Source organism: Chelonia mydas, chromosome 5 (assembly GCF_015237465.2).
Source record: "Chelonia mydas isolate rCheMyd1 chromosome 5, rCheMyd1.pri.v2, whole genome shotgun sequence".
Classification (NCBI taxonomy): Eukaryota; Metazoa; Chordata; order Testudines; family Cheloniidae; genus Chelonia; species Chelonia mydas.
The window spans coordinates 25882356-25901061 of NC_051245.2; the positions used below are offsets into that span (position 1 = coordinate 25882356).

Below are 18706 nucleotides of genomic sequence, written 5' to 3' on the forward strand. Positions count from 1 at the left end.
CACATGACTTATGAGGAGAGGCTGAGGGAACTGGGGATGTTTAGTCTACGGAAGAGAAGAATGAGGGGGGATTTGATAGCTGCTTTCAACTACCTGAAAGGTGGTTCCAAAGAGTATGGATCTAGACTATTCTCAGTGGTAGCGGATGACAGGACAAGGAGTAATGGTCTCAAGTTGCAGTGGGGGAGATTTAGGTTGGATATTAGGAAAACCTTTTTCACTAGGAGGGTGGTGAAACACTGGAATGCGTTACCTAGGGAGGTGGTGGAATCTCCTTCCTTAGAAGTTTTTAAGGTCAGGCTTGACAAAGCCCTGGCTGGGATGATTTAATTGGGGATCGGTCCTGCTTTGAGCAGGGGGTTGGACTAGATGACCTACTGAGGTCCCTTCCCACCCTGATATTCTATGATATGTTTAATATGGATGCACACCTGTTTGTAGTTTGCACTACTGCTTTAGCTGTGTTGGTCTCAGGATATTAGAGTGACAAGATGGGTGACGTAAGATCTTTTATTGGACCAACTTCTGTTGGTGAAAGAGAAAAGCTTTCGAGCTATACTGAACTGAAGAAGAGCTCTGTGCAGTTCAAAATAATGTCTCTCTCACCAACAGAAGTTGGTCCAATAAAAGATATTACCTCACCCACCTTGTCTCTCCGGTAACTGTTTATAGAACAAAAATGAAACATTTACAGGTGGCCATATGTCTTGATGACTGTAGCAAGCTAAGCGCTATCTTACATAGATTGATCTTAGGAGGTAATTATACAGGATTCTTTGATTTTGTCCCATTTAGGAACGTAGGCAGACTGGCACTCAGAAGTATATGTGGTGGAAATGTCTAGCAGTTATGTTTTTCTGGAATGTAGCCCTTTTACACATTGTGGGTTTTCCAGGTAAAAATTAAGAGTTGAACAAAGCATAACTTATATTAAGGAAAAAGATGGGAGAGAATGTTTGCTAGGCTTCTACTAGTGTATTTTTTTTCCAAATCCAGATCAAGCAAATTATGTCATTAGTTTCTGAAATATAGTCCTAATAATTCTATTATGGTGGCAATTTTTGTGCAAATAGTAGGCATGAAACGTATTGTCTTTATCAAAAGGTTAGCCATTATACATGATCATGTACAGAGATACTTTTAAGATTGTGTTGCTAACCCTAGATCTAACCAGGTCTGAGGCCAGCTAGACAACTTTTCCCCAATTTGTAATTCTCTTCTTCTTGCTGCCTGCCAGTACCGTCTCCATGTTTTTCATATTTGTCAATACTGTATGATCACTTTTGAGATTGCATCCCACTACTTCCTCCACTGCATTACGTAAATTATGTTTAGTGTAAAAAAAAGAAAAATAAAATATGTTTTCCAAATACATTTAATCCTCAAGGGAGCAATTATACAAAGTATTTTATTTCAGCAGTATAAAAAAAGTTTTCCATTGTTAGAAAAATGTGGTGGTAGCAAAAGAAATTTATAATTTGGCAAATATACATTCTATTGGTAGATAACTGTAGATTAGTAAGAGCATAGAACACACAAATAATCAATTGCAGCAGGAACTTTAATTTTCTCCTACTTCCTTCTGAGCATTTGTTCTTCCAGATTCCAGTGCAGACATCTGAGCTTCCATTTAACAGTTCATTTTCTCTGGACTAACAGTTCTTTATCATCTTAGTCAATGAAGCCGTTCTAATTTAGCCTGTAGGGATTTAAAATTCCCAATAGTGGTCTGCACTGTTAGTGTAGGGCTCATAGACTGAAGTTCAACAAGGTAGCAACTGACAGCATCCAAACATACATTAGTGAATCGTCGTCTGTAAAGAAGAAAAACATTGTCAAGAAAACTCATTTTGGCTTTTGTTTATTAAAATTCATATAAGAAAAGGAAGTGGGATTCCTTCAGATAGTAATGGAATAATCTGTAAACAACAAAAACCCAAATCAGCTAACTTTAATTTTTCTAACATATAGTTAATGAAAAGCAAATATTTTAAATCTCATGTTTGTGACTGAAGTATACTGGGGAACTTGTTAAATCATTTCTATTTACTTGAGTTTTAACAGTTGCAGCAATTCAAAAACCAAATTTGTAGCTCTTGTCAGTTCAGGAGTGAAATATTTGTTTGAATAATTTCCAGTGTTTTTATCTAATAAATAATAATAAATTTAGAAGTACCCCCTCACTCAGGGATGCCTCAGAAGAACTATGCTGACTTGTTAGGAAACAATGTTATTTTGCAAAACAACTAGTTTTATTCAGTGAAATTTGTGAACATGAATGTAAAATTTGTAAATAAAAATACATTTACATATACAAAATGGAATGGAAAAACTGAAAATAATCAGATATAAACATGATTCAATAGCAGGAAGGGGAAGCCTAAAATTAAAGATATGCTTTTCTAATTTTATTTATTTAAGTGAAATCTTATGCTTGTAAAAGGATGCTGGATTGTTAATCCTGGAAAACAGTCCTCATTTCCCAGAATGTGCATTGCATGGACAGATTTACTGCAAGCTTCCCTCCACTATCCTGCCGATATGCCTGAACCCTGTTGCAGAGGAACTATTTCCAAGGGTAGAAGAATTCATACTCCACAGGTAAAATCCTAACCCCAGTTAAGTCAATAGCAAAACTTCTCATTAGAGCAATGGGGCCAAGATTTCACCTCACACCTAAGTAAATTCTTCACAAACCTATGGATTTTAGTTAAGCTCCATCAATAGTTGACAAGTATAAAATTGAAAATAGGTTCATAAAATATACACCAAAAATACCCTAAGTGTACCATATATGGTTGAAAGTTGTTTACAGAGAGGGCCAGTTGCCACTAAAGATTTACCACAATCACTGTGAATCTGATCCTTGAACATGAAGCTTCAAGAGGCAGCCAATTTTTGATGTAATTCGAGGGAGTCCTCATTTTTAAAGAGCTAAAAACATTTACTTAAAAGTGAGACACAATTTGTTTAAAAACAAGCACCATAATAATTAAACCCCCCATCACCTAAAACTGGAACTCCTACCCAATACATAACTCTGAACAACTGTAAGAGTAACAATGACTTTTGGTGACTCTACCTTGAGTTGCATTTTAAAATCAGTGACCCAAAGGGCTTTGGAGCTTCCAAAACAAATAACTTGAGAGTATATTTTTACGTTTTGTAGAACACTTGTTTATAGTTCATAGTTACCTCTCAAAGTTAAGCACTTTGTTGGGGTCTTGTACATATCCCGATAATAATACATGAATACATTCCAAAAGGTGTAAAGGCTTTTTCATTCTATTCCAGTACGGGTCCTAAAAGAAAATTACATCAATTTAGGGAGGCAGTACTAAGTTAATTCTGATTCATCGATAGGGAAATGTAGAGGATGTCAGTACATAAAAATTGCATTACTGCAATATTTTAAATGTTTGATTTATTACAGCAAAAGAATGAAAAAAAAGTGAGAACTGGATGTTTGTTTACTTGCATGGGTTTCCACTATGGAAACAGTAAAACATATGAAATTCATCAAACAGTATTGTAAATATTAGACTTTGTATAATTCTAAACACACTCTGAACTACTGAATAGTTTGGTAGGGTATGGATATGTAATGGGGTCTACAAACACCATATTGAGCATAGACAGAAAGGTTAGGAGAGCCTCTCCTGTTTACATGGAAGGAGCTTGACCACACCCCCATGTAGCTGCCACAGCTCCCAATTATGGAGACAGGCACCCACAGCTTCAGCCAATAGAGGAAACAAGGCCTGCTGCTATAAAGGAGAAATTACAGAGAAGGAAGGAGAGGCAGAAAGGCCTGGGACAGAGAAGGGGTGACAGCTCTGCAGCAGGCTGCCTCCACAAACACAGTCAAGTGACAGAAGCAGACTGCTAGACTCAATTCGAGGCGAGGACCCAAGTGTGACACTATACCCCATATTCATCACAGTAATATTATGATGCTATGATTATGGCATCATGGCGATGCATTTTGTACAATATGAGTAATGTGAGGTGTCATTGGAAAAGTTATGATTTGCTGAATATTATTATCTTATTTATAAGCATGTATCATTTTTGTATCTAAAGTTGTGAATACTGACTATGTATCTATATTTCAAATGTAGTTACACCTGGGCGACACCCACGGGGCAAAATGCTTCCAGCCTAGATAGCTGGTTGTGAAGGGCCCATTCAGGGTAATGAGCCATTAGGAAAAACAACAGGCCTTAGGAGAAGGTTATCCCCCACCTGGTGAGCCTTCCTGGGGATGCTCCAGACAACCTGTAAGTAATGGCTGCTATGAAGCAGTAGGGCATGCAAGGGGCATGTGACCAGACCATATGACACTGATCTCCATTTTGGGTACCTGTATTTTCCCACAAACTGGGCTAGGAATTGTTTTTGGAATAAAAGGTTCCCGCCATATGTTCAAGCAGGGAGTGACATCATCTGTGGTTCTTCACTCCCCACTACTCAACACCTAAGAGAAGCTTCTAAGGAAAAGGACTTGGAACAGGGGTGGGGAGCCCAAGCTGTGCCTTGAGAATCTGCAAGCCTATTTGTATCTTCAGTCAGGGTAAGAAATTCCTAAATCATATCCAATCTTTCTAGTATTTTAGATTTAGTTTACAGTTTTGTTTATTTGCTAGGTAATCTGCTTTGATTTGTTTGTTATCATTTATAATTGCTTAGTATCTATCTTTTTGTAGTTAATAAGCTTGTTTTATGTTCTAACCTAAACCAGTGTGCCTTTAAGTGAAGTGTCTGGTGAAATATCTCAGCTTGGTTACCACACGTGTGCATATTCCTCTCCACATTGAGGGAGGGGCATGCCTGGGGAGCTGGGAAACTGGCTGGTGTCTGCTGTTTACACTCAGGTAGCCCAGTTTGGGTGAGCGTTATTACCTGCTGTCGGGTAGTCGGGTGATTACAGGGCTTGGGTGAGGCTGGCTGTGCCCCCAACCCAGCTGTGTGTCTTAGAGGGGCGCTGTGGTTCCCACAGCTCCCAGACTGCACCCCAGGGGTGACAACTGGTCACACCAAGAACTACTCTGACCGGGGACAATCTGAGGAGCATCTGTCAGGAGCAGCAGGGACCCCTCAATAGATTATACCTGGAGCCAGTGACAGGGCAAAATGAACAACATAGATTATCTTTGTTCTTTAATAAGAAAAAACACACACTATGAACTAAAAACGCAGGAAGTGATTCTTATTATTTGTGCCAGTCACAACCCAGGGAAATTAATAAGCTAAGAAAGATGAAATAGTTTGTCTGTTTCTGTTGACCTTGCCATTATGAACTACCTCTAAGAAAAAAGAAAATCATATTCAGGAATCCAAGACCTGTTGTCCATGCTGAAGTGCAGCAATTCTAATAATTTTAATCCTATTTATGATAGGCAGGAGATCATCTGTAGCGGAAGTAACAGAAATATCAGAGTTTAGTTTTCCTCACCTACTAGGATCAGAAACAGTGAAGTTTTTTATTTTTTAAACTAGTAAGATATTCCAAAATCCCAAGGTCTATTAAAATGTCTGATACATCTCATTTTAACTTTAATACACAATTTTAGAATTTAATGTTGAAGATAATATTTGAGCTCAAATTTTATCCTTACCCGTGCTTTGAACAACTGGTCATACACTTCAAGTAGCCTAGATAGTGGCACTCCAATTTCCCGCATAGTATATGTTACGAATCCCACATCCCAGTTCAAAGAACAAACTTGTTGCTCTAAAAACTGCACTAAGAAATCTGAAAAACAAAGAACTGCCTGTTTAGGTTCCATCTTGCTTTAATATTAGTTTAACAAAACTAATGAATGTTAGGTATCTACACAAAGTTTAGTTATGTCTTCCTTACACAGAACCTTTCAACTGTGGAGATCAAAGCATTTTACAAAGCGGGTAAGAGTTATCCCAGAATTTACAAATGGGAAAACTGAGGCCGAGAGGATATGCAAGATGGGCTGCTTTCCAGAGTCAGATGCTGTTATGAGCATCACAAGAGGTATTACTCAGGAGCAACAACACGATGTTACTAAAGGTTTAGCACATTGTCCTTGTGATACTTTCAGGCTATGCTGTTGTCCAGGGAAATTCAATAGCCCAACTCTGATTTTCCCCTGTGACAGCACAACACACTGCTATTAGATTGCCAGACTAGTCTGTTTTATCCAAAATACCAGCACATCCATACCATGTTTAACTCTTGGTAACATAAAACTCTCGTATTTGCAAAAGCTTAGAGTGACATATATCCATGCAGGTTTTTATACAAACAACCTCTTCACCATGGGATTTGAGTATCTCAAAGAAGAAACACAGACCCCAATCTAATACAGGACACAGAGTTCCCATATATTATACTTTATGGAATTGCCTCTGTACATATATAAAATATATAGATATGGCAAGTAGATACATAAAGAATCTAACAACTGTACAAAACACACACACACACACACAATGCATATATTTAGTATGTGACTAGAAAGACCGCTCTACCCTTCAATGTCTAGTTTATGTAACTGTCCAAAAGTAAATTCAGCTGTTTGAATAGAGCAAAATAAAACCATTTCAGAACTTAGATTAGCTACAGTTTTGGGTGAAAAGTACTAATCATAGGTAAGTTCCAGGAACATAAGAATTGCCATATCATATCTGTATTATTAATATCTGTTTTTCCATTACAATCTTGTCTCTTCTCTTTTTCTAGCCACTCTCCCCAATCATCCTCCAAAGTGACTGTGATAATAAGCAAGCACCACAACCCTATTGTCCAAATTCTTGCTCTTGGACAACAAAGAAATGACTAGCCATCTGCCCTAAAACCCATCATCAGGAATTCCCTAATTTACTCAACAACCTCAATCACTATTGTCTTCGTAACAGTAAACCTCAATGAAAATTGATTTCATTTTACTATTCCAGCCACAAGGGAAAATTTAACATATAAAAACAGTGATTAAATATTACAGACAGCGGAGGAAATAAAGTTTTCTTTAGAAACATAATCTTACAATTGTCTCTTTTCAGAAGAAAAAGACAGGTAATTTTCCAATAATCTCAAAAAAACTTGTTTCACCATGCTCTTTTGATTCTGTCTTGTATAAAGCGTACAGCATGTAAAGCTAACATTTATTTAACATATGCAAAAATAGCATCTATATATACTGGTAAATTTAGTTGCTTTTTAATTAGCATCATACGAAGTTTAAATACTGAATAAAACATGTATGTTTCAATGCTTAGGGAGTACTCGAGGCATTTGAACCCATTGCCATAATGCCTATTTTTCTTCCAAATACTCTGTTAAATTGCTTACCTAAAGGAAAATAACGAGGTGTGCCAGCGTATATCTTTCCAAGCAATACCATCTTTAGACTAAGAGCTTGCATTCTGTCAGCTGGGCTCAGTGTCACACTGTCACTCAACTCTGAAAGAGATCAGTTAGGCATATAATCTACCTTTAAAACTAAAGTTTATGGAGGGTAATTAAATTTAAAAAAACAGCTGTTACCTCTTACTACAGTGTTGTACTTGCATTTACCACTAACACTTCAAGCAAGTCTTTTCCAACCCTGACTTTTATATTCTTAGGGCATACACACAACTCCATTTATTGTTGGTGGGAAGTCAGTATGTATGCATGTAGAAATGCAAATACACTTTCAGATTCCATACAAATGCATATATGTTATATGAATAGGTTTAGTATTCCCTGGAATTTCACATAAATTCACTAATATACATGACCAAATGGCTTTAATATCTTAAAAAGTCTTATCCAATAGCTTTTGGGAGACCTATGTGAAATGAACTGTAGTTTCAAGCCAGTACCCAGTGGAAAGGTGCACACATCGCAAAATCACCATCAACGGTGACACAACTTTCCTGGCAGTCTCCAGTACAAAAGCAAGGACTGAGTGGGCAAGGAAAGTGAACTACTTGTTCACTATAGAGGTTAAGGCAAACTGGCAGAGCCAGGTGGGGAAGCCTGCCCTGCTAGAACCAGTGCTCTACCTCTTTGGATAAACAGAAGACTTCAGTTTCCATGAGGTCAATTTGGCAACCTTTCATAAACACTAAATTCACTTGAGGTTTTAATCCTTCTCAGCATAGCTTTACTTAACATTTTGATTAAGATTTCCTTATCCTGAAACCTTCAGATAAAAGTCTGCAGGATTTCTGAAGCCATCTCTTTTAGAAATGCCCCTGTATAATGGCAACCAAGAGGAGTATAAACAGAGCTCTGCTCTGCCAAGCAGATGATCAGGGGTTTGAGGTCAGCAGGGGTAGGAGTGGGGTGGAGGAGGCAGCACACTCTGCCCTCTAGAAGGATCTTCACTTGCCATTTGGCAGCTCATTTCTGTCTCCAGAGAACGCTATGTCCAGACTCTCCTTGAAGAGAGACATGGTTGCACATAATTGGTACAGGATGGGGGGGGGGGAGGGAGGAAGAGAGGGGCCTTTCCTAGTGGATCACAAACTAAATAGGAGTCAACAATGTAATACTGTTGCAAAGCAAAAAAAGCAATCATAATTCCAGGATGTATTAGAAAGAGTGTTGTAAGCAAGAAACAAGAAGTAATTCTTCTACTCAACACTGGTAAGGCCTCAGCTGGGGTACTGTGTCCAGTTCTGGGCACCACACTTCAGGAAAGATGTGGACAAACTGGAGAAAGTTCATAGGAGAGCAACAAAAACGATTAAAGGTCTAGAAAACTTGAACTACTCGGAAAGACTGAAAAAATGGGGTTTGCTTAGTCTGGAGAAGAGAAGACTGCAGTGGGACATGATAACAGTCCTCAAATAGGGCAAAAGGTTGTTATAAAGAGGAGGGTGATAAATTGTTCTTCTTATTCACTGAGGATAGGACAAGTAGTAAGCGGCTTAGATTGCAGCAAGAGAGATTTAGACTAGAGATTAGGAAAAAATTCCTAACTGAGAAGGACAGTTAAGCACTGGAACAAACTACATATGGAATCTTCATCATTGGAGGTTTTTAAGAACAGGTTAGACAAAATACCTGTCAGGAATGGTCTAGATCAGTGGTTCTCAAAGCTGGTCCGCTGCTTGTTGAGAAAAAGCCCCTGGCGGGCCGGGCCGGTTTGTTTACCTGCTGCGTCCGCAGATTCGGCCGATCACAGCTCCCAGTGGCCGCAGTTCGCCGCTCCTGGGCCCGTGCCGCTTCCCGCAGCCCCCATTGGCCTGGAGCGGCGAACCGTGGCCACTGGTAGCCGCGATCGGCCGAACCTGTGGAAGCGGCAGGTAAATAAACTGGTCCGGTCCACCAGGGGCTTTCCCTGAGCAAGTGGCTGACGGGCTTTGAGAACCACTGGTCTAGATAATACTTGACTTCTGCCTCCATGCAGGGGACTGGATTAGATAACCTATCTCAGTCCCTTCCATTCCAACATTTCTATGATTCTATAAGGCAATGAAGGGGAGTAAGGTGATTAATTGAGTGGGAGGATGTGCTGTAAAAAACGCCTATCTATAATGTGGGTTATTCAAGTCATATGTACATGTAAATCATCCTGAGATTTGTTTGTACAAAGGTTTGATTTCTACCTTCCGTTAGGCACTGGAAACAATCATGTTAACATTACTGAATTAATAGGCAGGCTCAAAAACCCAAGGCCAGTTCAATTTCAACATACCATTTAATAAAGCCATTTTAAAAAAAATTGTGTAAATAGATAATGCTACTAACAAATGAACATATTTATTATTATAATGGAAAATAAGTGATTTTTTCCTACTTATGTTATAACATGTCTTTGTGTTTAACAGCTGCATTCCACTCACTGTTAACACATCTTCTAAATCTTTAGAATGATTGAAATGAGGAGCCTTCAGCTGCCATGTCCACAACTGGAAGAAAATGTACTTCTACTGCTGCAATACAAACAGACTCAAGCCCCAATCCCAAAACAAGCTACATGGGAGTACAGAGGATGAGGACCTCATCCTGTACTATTCTTTTGTTTAAATAATAAGCCTTTGAATTTTTACAAAATTCAAAGGCTTTGAAGTTAGGTTTTACATTCAATGAAATCTATACTGCAGAATATTCCTAAAAGATATACTTAACATCTCATGTGGATAGGATACTAACAGCAGCATAAGATCACTGGCACAAAATGCTTTCATTATCAGTTATTCTATATTTCTAAGCTACTTCAGTCCCAGTCTGTCAAGACTTGCCTTTCTCAATTATTTCTTGCCAAAGAGTCTGCACCAAGATAGGGTCTGAATGCCCTGCACAATGTATAATTGCAAGCTTACACTCCGAGAGTTTGAAAGGGTCAGCAAATTCACCATACAGCTGCAATAAAAAAGACAGAGTTTGGTATTTCAGTCAAGACAAAACACCACGATTTACTATCAGAGTGAAATTAAATAGAACAGTTATTCATTAACATGCACCATACACAAAGTGAAACAAAGCCAAAATAGTAGACGGTGCATTTTAATAGCCATTGACAGATATTGCATGAAGAGCATTTGTATTGAATCAAGTCAGCTCTGTATCACCATACAATCTTAAAATTTTAAAGAAAGCTAAGAAAAAACTAGAGTGTTTGCCAATTCAACACCTCTAAAACCAAAGAAGCTATGCACTGTAAATAATGTGTGTTTCCTACAGCCGACAACACAAAGAGAAAGATGAAATTATTGAAGGTAAAATATGAAAATATAAGATTAGACAGGCTAAACCTAAATATATATAAATTTTGAAAACAGGAAGCTGAATTCACTGTGACTGTTTTGGCTAATAGCTGATAAACAATTTGTTGAAATCTGTCATTCTCAGATATTAGAGAAGCTTATATTCAGGAGTGGGATATTGCATCTTCTTTTGCATGAGTAGTTTGAGCAGTCAGGTGAACATCAACTTATTTCTAATCACCTTAGTTATGTCCATCAGCTCAGAATCCAACTGGGAAATTGCATCTTGTACTGAAGAATGATGGAAATATTGCCGTTGTAATGTTTCCTCTATTTGTAGCTGTATCCTAGCCACCTAGTTTTAAAAAAAATCAAGATAATTCAAGAGTCCTTCATTTCATCCAAAGCTATGGAAACTTGGAAAAACCTAGAATTGGTTCTAACACATTTGAATATAGATATTCCATGAGTATATATTAGAGACATAATCCTAGTAAAGTGAGTGAATCTGGATCTGCTGATTTTTACTGGAACAATGCATTTCAGCCTAAACAGTCTGTTTTTGCATTTACATCAGTAGAAAAAAAATAGTGTAATTGTCAATAATACAAAAGGCCTATGCTAACACTGATATTAATAGAAACATTAACTTTTCATCATAGCTTCTCCCCTATCCTGTCCCTCCTCTCTTGTCCTGTCTATTCTCCTTCCGTCCAATGCCCTCGGCCCCTCAGTTTTCTTTCCATTTCCTCCCTAATAAAGCCCACCTCCCAAAAAATAATTATGGAACTAACATGATGTTTGCTGCCATTACACAATTCACTCTGCTTGTGTGCTATATCCCATTCCCCCAACCTGTCTGTCTGCTTTATTAGATTTTAAGCTCTTCAGGGAAGGGACTGTGCTGCTCTGTGTTTGTACAATGCCTAGCACAATCAGGCCCCCACTCTTGGTTGGTCCTTAGGCAGTACCATAAACATGACTAATAATAATAATAGCAACTAAGGAAAATGGTTTTTCATTTTTTCTTACTTCCATTTTCTCTTCTAGTTCATGTAGGAATTCACCATCTGCTGCTATCGATGATATGGCAGTGGAACTCTTGGCACTCAAAATGGCACGTGCAATATATTCAAGACGCTGCTGAAGTGGAATCTCTGTGCTGTAAAAGAAACATTCAGTTGTAAGCCACGTGCCTAGAACATAGAATCATAGAAATGTAGGGCAGAAAGGGACCTTGAGAGGTCTAAAACAGCCACTGTGCTGAGGAAGGACCAAGTAAACCTAGACCATGCCTGACAGGTGTTTTCAAAAACCTCCAGTGATGGGGATTCCACAACTTCCCTTGGAAGCTTATTCCAGAGCTTAACTACCCTTAGAGTTAAAAAGTTTTTCCTAAAATCTAATCTAAATCTCCCTTGCTGCAGATTAAGCTTCTTGTTCTCCATGTCCATTAAAGGAAGGACACAGTTCATCACCCTCCTTTTTATAACAGCCATTAACATATTTAAAGACTGTTTTCAGGTCCCCCCTCAATCTTCTCTCCAGACTAACCAAGCACAGGACCTTTTACCGTGCTTGTTGTTCTCCTCAAGTTTCTCCCAATTTATCCACATCTTTCCTAAAGTGTGTCTACCAGAACTGGACACAGTACTCCAGCTGAGGACTCACCAGTGCCAAGCAGAGTGTGACTATTACTTTCAGTGTCTTATGTATGACATTTTTGTTAGTACACTCCAGAATATTAGCCTTTTTTGCAACTGCATCACATTGTTGACACATTCAATTTGTGGTCCACTATAAACCCTAGATCCTTTTCAGCACCTACTTAGTTATTCCCGATTTTGTAGTTGCACATTTCATTCTACCTTCCTAAGCACAGTACTTTGCACTTGTCTTTACTGAATTTCATCTTTCTGATTTCAAACCAATTCACTAATTTGTCAAGGTCATTTTGAGTTCTAATCCTGCCCTCCGGAGTGCTTGCAATATCTCCCAGCTTGGTGTCATCTGTGAATTTTATAAGCATACTCTCCACTCCACTATCCAAGTCAAAATACTGGACTGACCCCTGCGGGACACCACTAGATATCCCTTACCATTTTGACACCAAACTACTAATAATTACTCCTTGAGTATGTATTTCAACTAGTTGTCAGTATTATAATACCCAGTTTTTAGTAATTTCATCTAGACCACATTTCCCTAGTTTGTTTATGAGAATGTCATGTGGAACTGCTGTATGCAATGGTGTTGTAGCCATGTCAGTCCCGGGATATTAGAGTGACAAGGTGGATGAGGTAATATATTTTATTGATCAACACAAGTCTCATCACTCTCACCAGTAGAAGTCAGTCCAATAAAAGATATTACCTCACCCACCTCGTCTCTCTAATGTGGAACTGTGTCAAAAGCTTTATTGAAGTCAAGATATATCAAATCTACTGCTTCCCCCTATCCACTAGGCCAGTAATCCTGTCAAAAAAGCGTGTTCCCAAGATTGTTCCCAAAATAATTATACTAAAGGGAGCATAGGAATCAGGACTTCTAAATTCTCCAGGCTCTGACACTGACTCCAAGTGTAACTAAATAACCACTTTGTATGTGCCCATCTGTAAGACAGTTCTTCCTCTGCTACTCTACAACTATATAATAAAATACACAATGTAACTAAGTTACCAGTCAATATTCTACAACTACATTAATTCTGTAACCTGTTTATTTCTGTATAAAATATGCAACAATTTCCATTTTATCATTCTAATAGTAGCCAGGTTAAAAATAATATTTTAGGTTTTTGTTTATTGTTTAGTCTTTACACAAATTAACTTTTCTTTTATTATCTCAATACTAGGAATAATACACTGATTACAAACTGTCCATACCTATGCATGTCTGCCAATTTAGCCAACACTCTGGCTGCATTACTGAAATTCCTGTTCTTCTCAAAGTATCTCCACAGTAAATCCATATAACGGACTTTGTTTTGATCAATCTTGGCCATACGCACCAGATACGGCTCCAGAAATGGGGAGGTAATCTGCAGGAATCATATAAACCACAGTTAGGTCTTTTTTTTTCAAAAGCATCCTTAAAAACTTCTCTGTTCCTAGTGTGTGTTTTTAGCCAGTATTACAATCAACTCTTTTGGCCTAATAGAAGTACCCTACAAAATATTTTTGTGACTATGTTTGTTTTGCATGATCTTACCTGTAGCAGTTTATCTGCAAGGTCAGCTTGTATCAGCCAGTTGTAGAGAGCAATAGAGAAGAGCTCATCTGTTGAACGCTGAGCCAATTTTAGCATCTGTTCAAACTAAAGGAAGAAAAGCTCAAAGAAGTTACTCCAGAACTGTTCACATTTCATAAATAGCTCAAAGTCTTTGTCACCGGGCTTATACACATTGCATATTTATATGTGCCAACATCTATATAAACATACAATAATTTTTTGTGAACACTGTATCTTCTCACATACTGAAACAAATTCATTTCAAGTCCTGACTTTATCTCTGTTAATTTACTTTGCAACAATATGTTGTACAAACTTCCTTAACAGTTGTAACTAGGTCTCTTTTGTAAATTTCTTACATGCTGTCCCGCTTCTTCATTGCTCAGCATATTGGGATCGGATGACAACACTGGAGGGCCTGGCTTTTTGGGCACACTGGGAGATTGAGGAGCAGCTTTACTTTGATTTACTAGTTCCTGAAGAGTGTCAGTGATGCACTTGTAACTATTTAACCTGCAAGTAGGTGCAAGAGAAAGAACAGTTTAAGTTACAGATATCTGTGAGATCCTTGTTCCCACAAAATAGGTTACTATATACACTGAAAAAATATTTCTGAAACTAAAAGGAAAGGTTTTCTATAGGACCCTGTGAGTTGAATCAATGTAATTTACTACCAGTCTCTCTCCTCTGGAATTATCTTCCTCACAAATACTTTGTTGTGCAAATCCCCCACTTCAGTAGTAACTGCTAACATGCTATTTTCCTTTCAGTTAGGAGGGCAGGGTGCAAAGGCCTTGGAGGGTGCTTATTCCCAATAAGAAATAATTTAAGGGCTATACACTATGAATACTACTCCTCAGTCAGGTCATATTTTTCATAATGGAGCATCTTCCATTAAAAAAGTAACATGACTAAACCTGGCAAACATTTTACAGATATTCTTGAAGTCATTGCTGCCCCCAAACAATAGTGCTGCAAAGGGGGGCAGTTATAATCTTGAATATTATCCACAATTCCCCCCCCCCCCTTTTTTTAACAAGTTACAGGTTAATTCAATTATATAAAGTTTAGATCAGACAACCTTCCCCAAACCATATCTTATTACCTATGATCAATTAACCTTTTGGCCAAAATAAAGATGGCACATCTTATCACTATCTAAGGAACATGCACTGAGAAAAATGTGTTCTCACCCTGCTCTTAATTCTAGAAGGCTTATCTATCATCCCACCCAAATCAGCTGAAAAGTTCTTATGAGTAAAGTGCCTTGAATAAAATTGCCCGTATATCCTGAAAACTTGCCTCTCCTGGAAAGCCTGGAGTCCAACAATATCCTCATCAGGTTCTCCATTTTTGTAGAAATGAAGTCCAAGACCTTGAGGATCCTTCTTCTCAGCAGCAGTAAGAGACAGTTCCACCACACCCTCATAGAAACGCACTTGAGATAAGGAAGAACTGAGAGTTTGGTCCATCACAATATTAAACATACTGCGAACTACTATACAATACTGAACTAATATATTGCACACTTCCCATTTTAGAATGCCAGAATTCCCCTCACTCCCAGTGGCTCTGATCCTACAAACACTTATGCACATGCTTAATTTGGGGGACTATTGACATGCTTAAAGTTATACATTTGAAGGATTGGGGCCCAAATCATTTCGAATATTACAGCAGTTGTATGATTATCTACAAAAAGAATTCATTTTCTCTGAATGCTAGGTTAACACAGAATGATCTTTCAACAACATGTATAGTATGAGACAACATATGCAACAATAAACAGCCATTTAAATTCTACCCTAAGTGTTTTGTTAGAAGAATTTTACCAAATGGTTAAGTGCCTTGGCAATTTAGTGTAGAAAATGTGGAACAGTGCACAGGAGTATTTTTTAAATAGGAAAAATATGCCTGAGTTGCTCAAATCTAATCAAGACAAGCCATAAATAAAAGAAGATTTTGATGTGTATAAAATGCAAGGGCTAACAATAAGCTATTTATGGATGAAATTTGCTCAAAAACCAGAGGGAAATAAAAAACATGACACTAATGGACATCAGGAAAACTTCTTTATGCACAGAACAGTTTGTGGAATGGATAACAAAACACTAAAATCAGAAATGCAACCATGAATGTATTAAAAAACCCAAACAAGTTCAACAAGTATAGCGCCTGAAGTAAATAGGATGAAATTCAATAAGGACACATGCAAAGTACTCTACTTAGGAAGGAACAATGAGTTGCATACAAAATGGGAAATGACTTCCTAGGAAGGAGTACTGCAGAAAGGAATCTGGGGATCATAGTGGATCTCAAGCTAATTATGAGCCAGCAGTTAGAACTGTTGCCAAAAAAAAAAAAAAAAAAAAAAGCAAACATCATTCCGGGATGTATTAGTAGAAGTGTTATAAACAAGGCACGAGAAGTAATTCTTCCGCTCTACTCTGTGGTGATTAGGCCTCAACTGGAGTATTGTGTCCAGTTCTGAGTGCCACATTTCAGCAAAGATGTGGACAAACTGGAGAAAGTCTAGAGAAGAGCAACAAAAACAATTAAAGGTCTAGAAAACATAACCTATGAGGGAAGATTGAAAAAACTGGGTTTGTTTAGTCTGGAGAAGAGAAGACTGAGTGGGGACATAATAGTCATATACATAAAAGGTTGATGGAGGTACAAGGAGGATAGAGAAAAATTGTTCTCCTTAACCTCTGAGGATAGAACAAGAAGCAATGGACTTAAATTAGAGCAAGGGCAGTTTAGGTTGGACATTAGGAAAAGCTTCCTAATTGTCAGGGTGGTTAAGCACTGGAATAAATTGCCCAGGGAGGTTGTGGAATCTCCATCACTGGAGATTTTTAAGAGCAGGTTAGAAAAACACCTGTCAGGGATGGTCTAGATAATACTTAGTCCTGCCTTGAGTGCAGGGGACCGGACTAGATCAGGGATTCTCAACCTTTTTCTTTCTCAGGCCCTCCCAACACGTTATAAAAATTCCGTGGCCCATCTGTGCAACTAGAATTGTTTTTCAGCAGATTTAAAGCCAGGGCTGGCATTAGGGGATAGCAAGCAGAACAACTGCCCAGGGCCCCACACCACAAGGAACTCTGTGAAGCTAAGTTGCTTGGGCTTTGGCTTCAGCCCCGAGCAGCAGGGCTTGGGATTCGGCTTTCTGCCCTGGGCCCTAGTGAGTCTAATGCTGGCCCTGCTTTCTGGTTTATTTTGAAAGACTCCCTGAAACCAGCTTGGGCCTCCCAGGGGGCCCCAGAGTCCTGGCTGAGAACTGCTGGGCTAGATGACCTCTTGAGGTCCCTTCCAGTCCTATGATTCTAAGGTGAAAAGAAGAATCATTACAGATTAGGCCTATTGATGGACAAATGTAAATGAGCTGCTTAGATTCCTTCCATCCTGAAATATGACTATCAATAACAGCATAAAATAAGGCAAAGAGTTAACATATTTAGAATGTGAATTCATACATAAGCTCCTCTGTCTCCATGTGTTCATTTTTCTTACCTATATGTATATTTTTCTGGATTATCTCTCGGCTACTCCAAGAATACTATGCTTTGATCTGAAGTGCCAAAAAGAGGTAAAAATGGGGTCTGAACCAAAGACTGATCTCAAAAGTTGTCAAGTTTCCAGTGCTGTTTGCCTCTCACCTTGTCTATATTGTGCACAGACATTAGAAAGGTCCACTTGATTGCTGATCTTTTGGTACTCCTTCAATGACTCTCTTAGCATCTTCTCTTTTTCCAATTTGCTCTGAATCTGTCGGGACCGCTGAAGCAATTCATTTGCCTACAGTAAAACAATTGGAAATTTAAGTCCTTATTAATTTAAGTTACACTGTCATGAAGATTTTCTTTGCAATAACTCACAGTTTCTGTTAACTCACATGTTTCAAAGCCTGAAGTACTACAGACCCTATCACTTCAAAAAAAAAAAAAAAAAAAAAAGTTCTCTGCCCAGAGACAACATGTCAAGTTCTAGGCAGAAAGATTCTGTAACCAAGATAAGGGACAAAAGGAGATTTTTGTTACTGGTTTACTGGCTGACTGAAATGAATGAATTAGTTCCTGTTTGAACGCTTGTTTTTAATGCTCCCGGGTGGGTTACAGTGTTGTAAGATTGCTTAAATGTTAGGGCAACAGAGGTTTTATATACATGCCTTTTTAACTATTACATAAATCTAAAGGAAATAAAGTTGGAGATGGAATTAAAAGTAGATTCATAATGGAAAATGTGCATTTAGCTACTGTATCACTACCAAATGACATGTCATTTATTGGCAAATAAATCTGACAGTCAAGAGTACAAACATTTTGTGCTCATTTGATCACACTACCTAATATTCTGCAAGTTTGGATGGAAGACCATTAATGATAATCAGCACATTTAAAGTAATTTCTATTAGGCTTACATTGAGCTCCAAGAGGATACAGTGGGATTAATATAAAATGCACAATAGCATTTTGCTAAGGCAAAAGAACAATTATACAGAACAATTCTGTCTTCCATGAATACCTCTCACTTTCACCACAGATAATCAAAAGTATATTATACCTTGGAACAGACAGCATCATCAGTACTGTACAGAAGTGGACATATGTCTTGTAAATGTGAACTGATGCCATCCACAGCAGCATTATCTCTGATGTAACAGTTAATGAGAGAGGCAATGAGTGCTCCAGTTAACTCTTTGTCTCTAATTACTAAGTCTTTGAAAGTAGTAATCTTCAAATGCTCTTGAAATTCCTATTGGAAGAAAAAAAATCCATTATATTTCCAAAGCTGC

The 18706-nt window shown here is 38.1% G+C and overlaps 1 protein-coding gene across 2 annotated transcripts in view; it reads right to left on the reverse strand.

Annotated features, from left to right (window-relative positions):
- Positions 1-1357: 1357 nt before the first annotated feature.
- Positions 1358-18706, reverse strand: part of NUP155 (nucleoporin 155) — a 49901-nt gene continuing 32552 nt past the window's right edge. For both annotated transcript variants that reach the window (XM_007065738.4, XM_037902695.2), the window contains 13 exons: positions 18475-18666; positions 17571-17709; positions 15211-15346; positions 14268-14421; positions 13888-13992; positions 13563-13717; positions 11710-11839; positions 10919-11032; positions 10213-10333; positions 7328-7438; positions 5619-5755; positions 3196-3302; positions 1358-1814 (listed from right to left, as the gene is read on the reverse strand). In XM_007065738.4, the coding sequence (XP_007065800.2) occupies positions 1676-1814; positions 3196-3302; positions 5619-5755; positions 7328-7438; positions 10213-10333; positions 10919-11032; positions 11710-11839; positions 13563-13717; positions 13888-13992; positions 14268-14421; positions 15211-15346; positions 17571-17709; positions 18475-18666 (1740 nt within the window). In that variant the 3' untranslated portion in view covers positions 1358-1675. The remainder of the gene's footprint in view (positions 1815-3195; positions 3303-5618; positions 5756-7327; positions 7439-10212; positions 10334-10918; positions 11033-11709; positions 11840-13562; positions 13718-13887; positions 13993-14267; positions 14422-15210; positions 15347-17570; positions 17710-18474; positions 18667-18706) is intronic.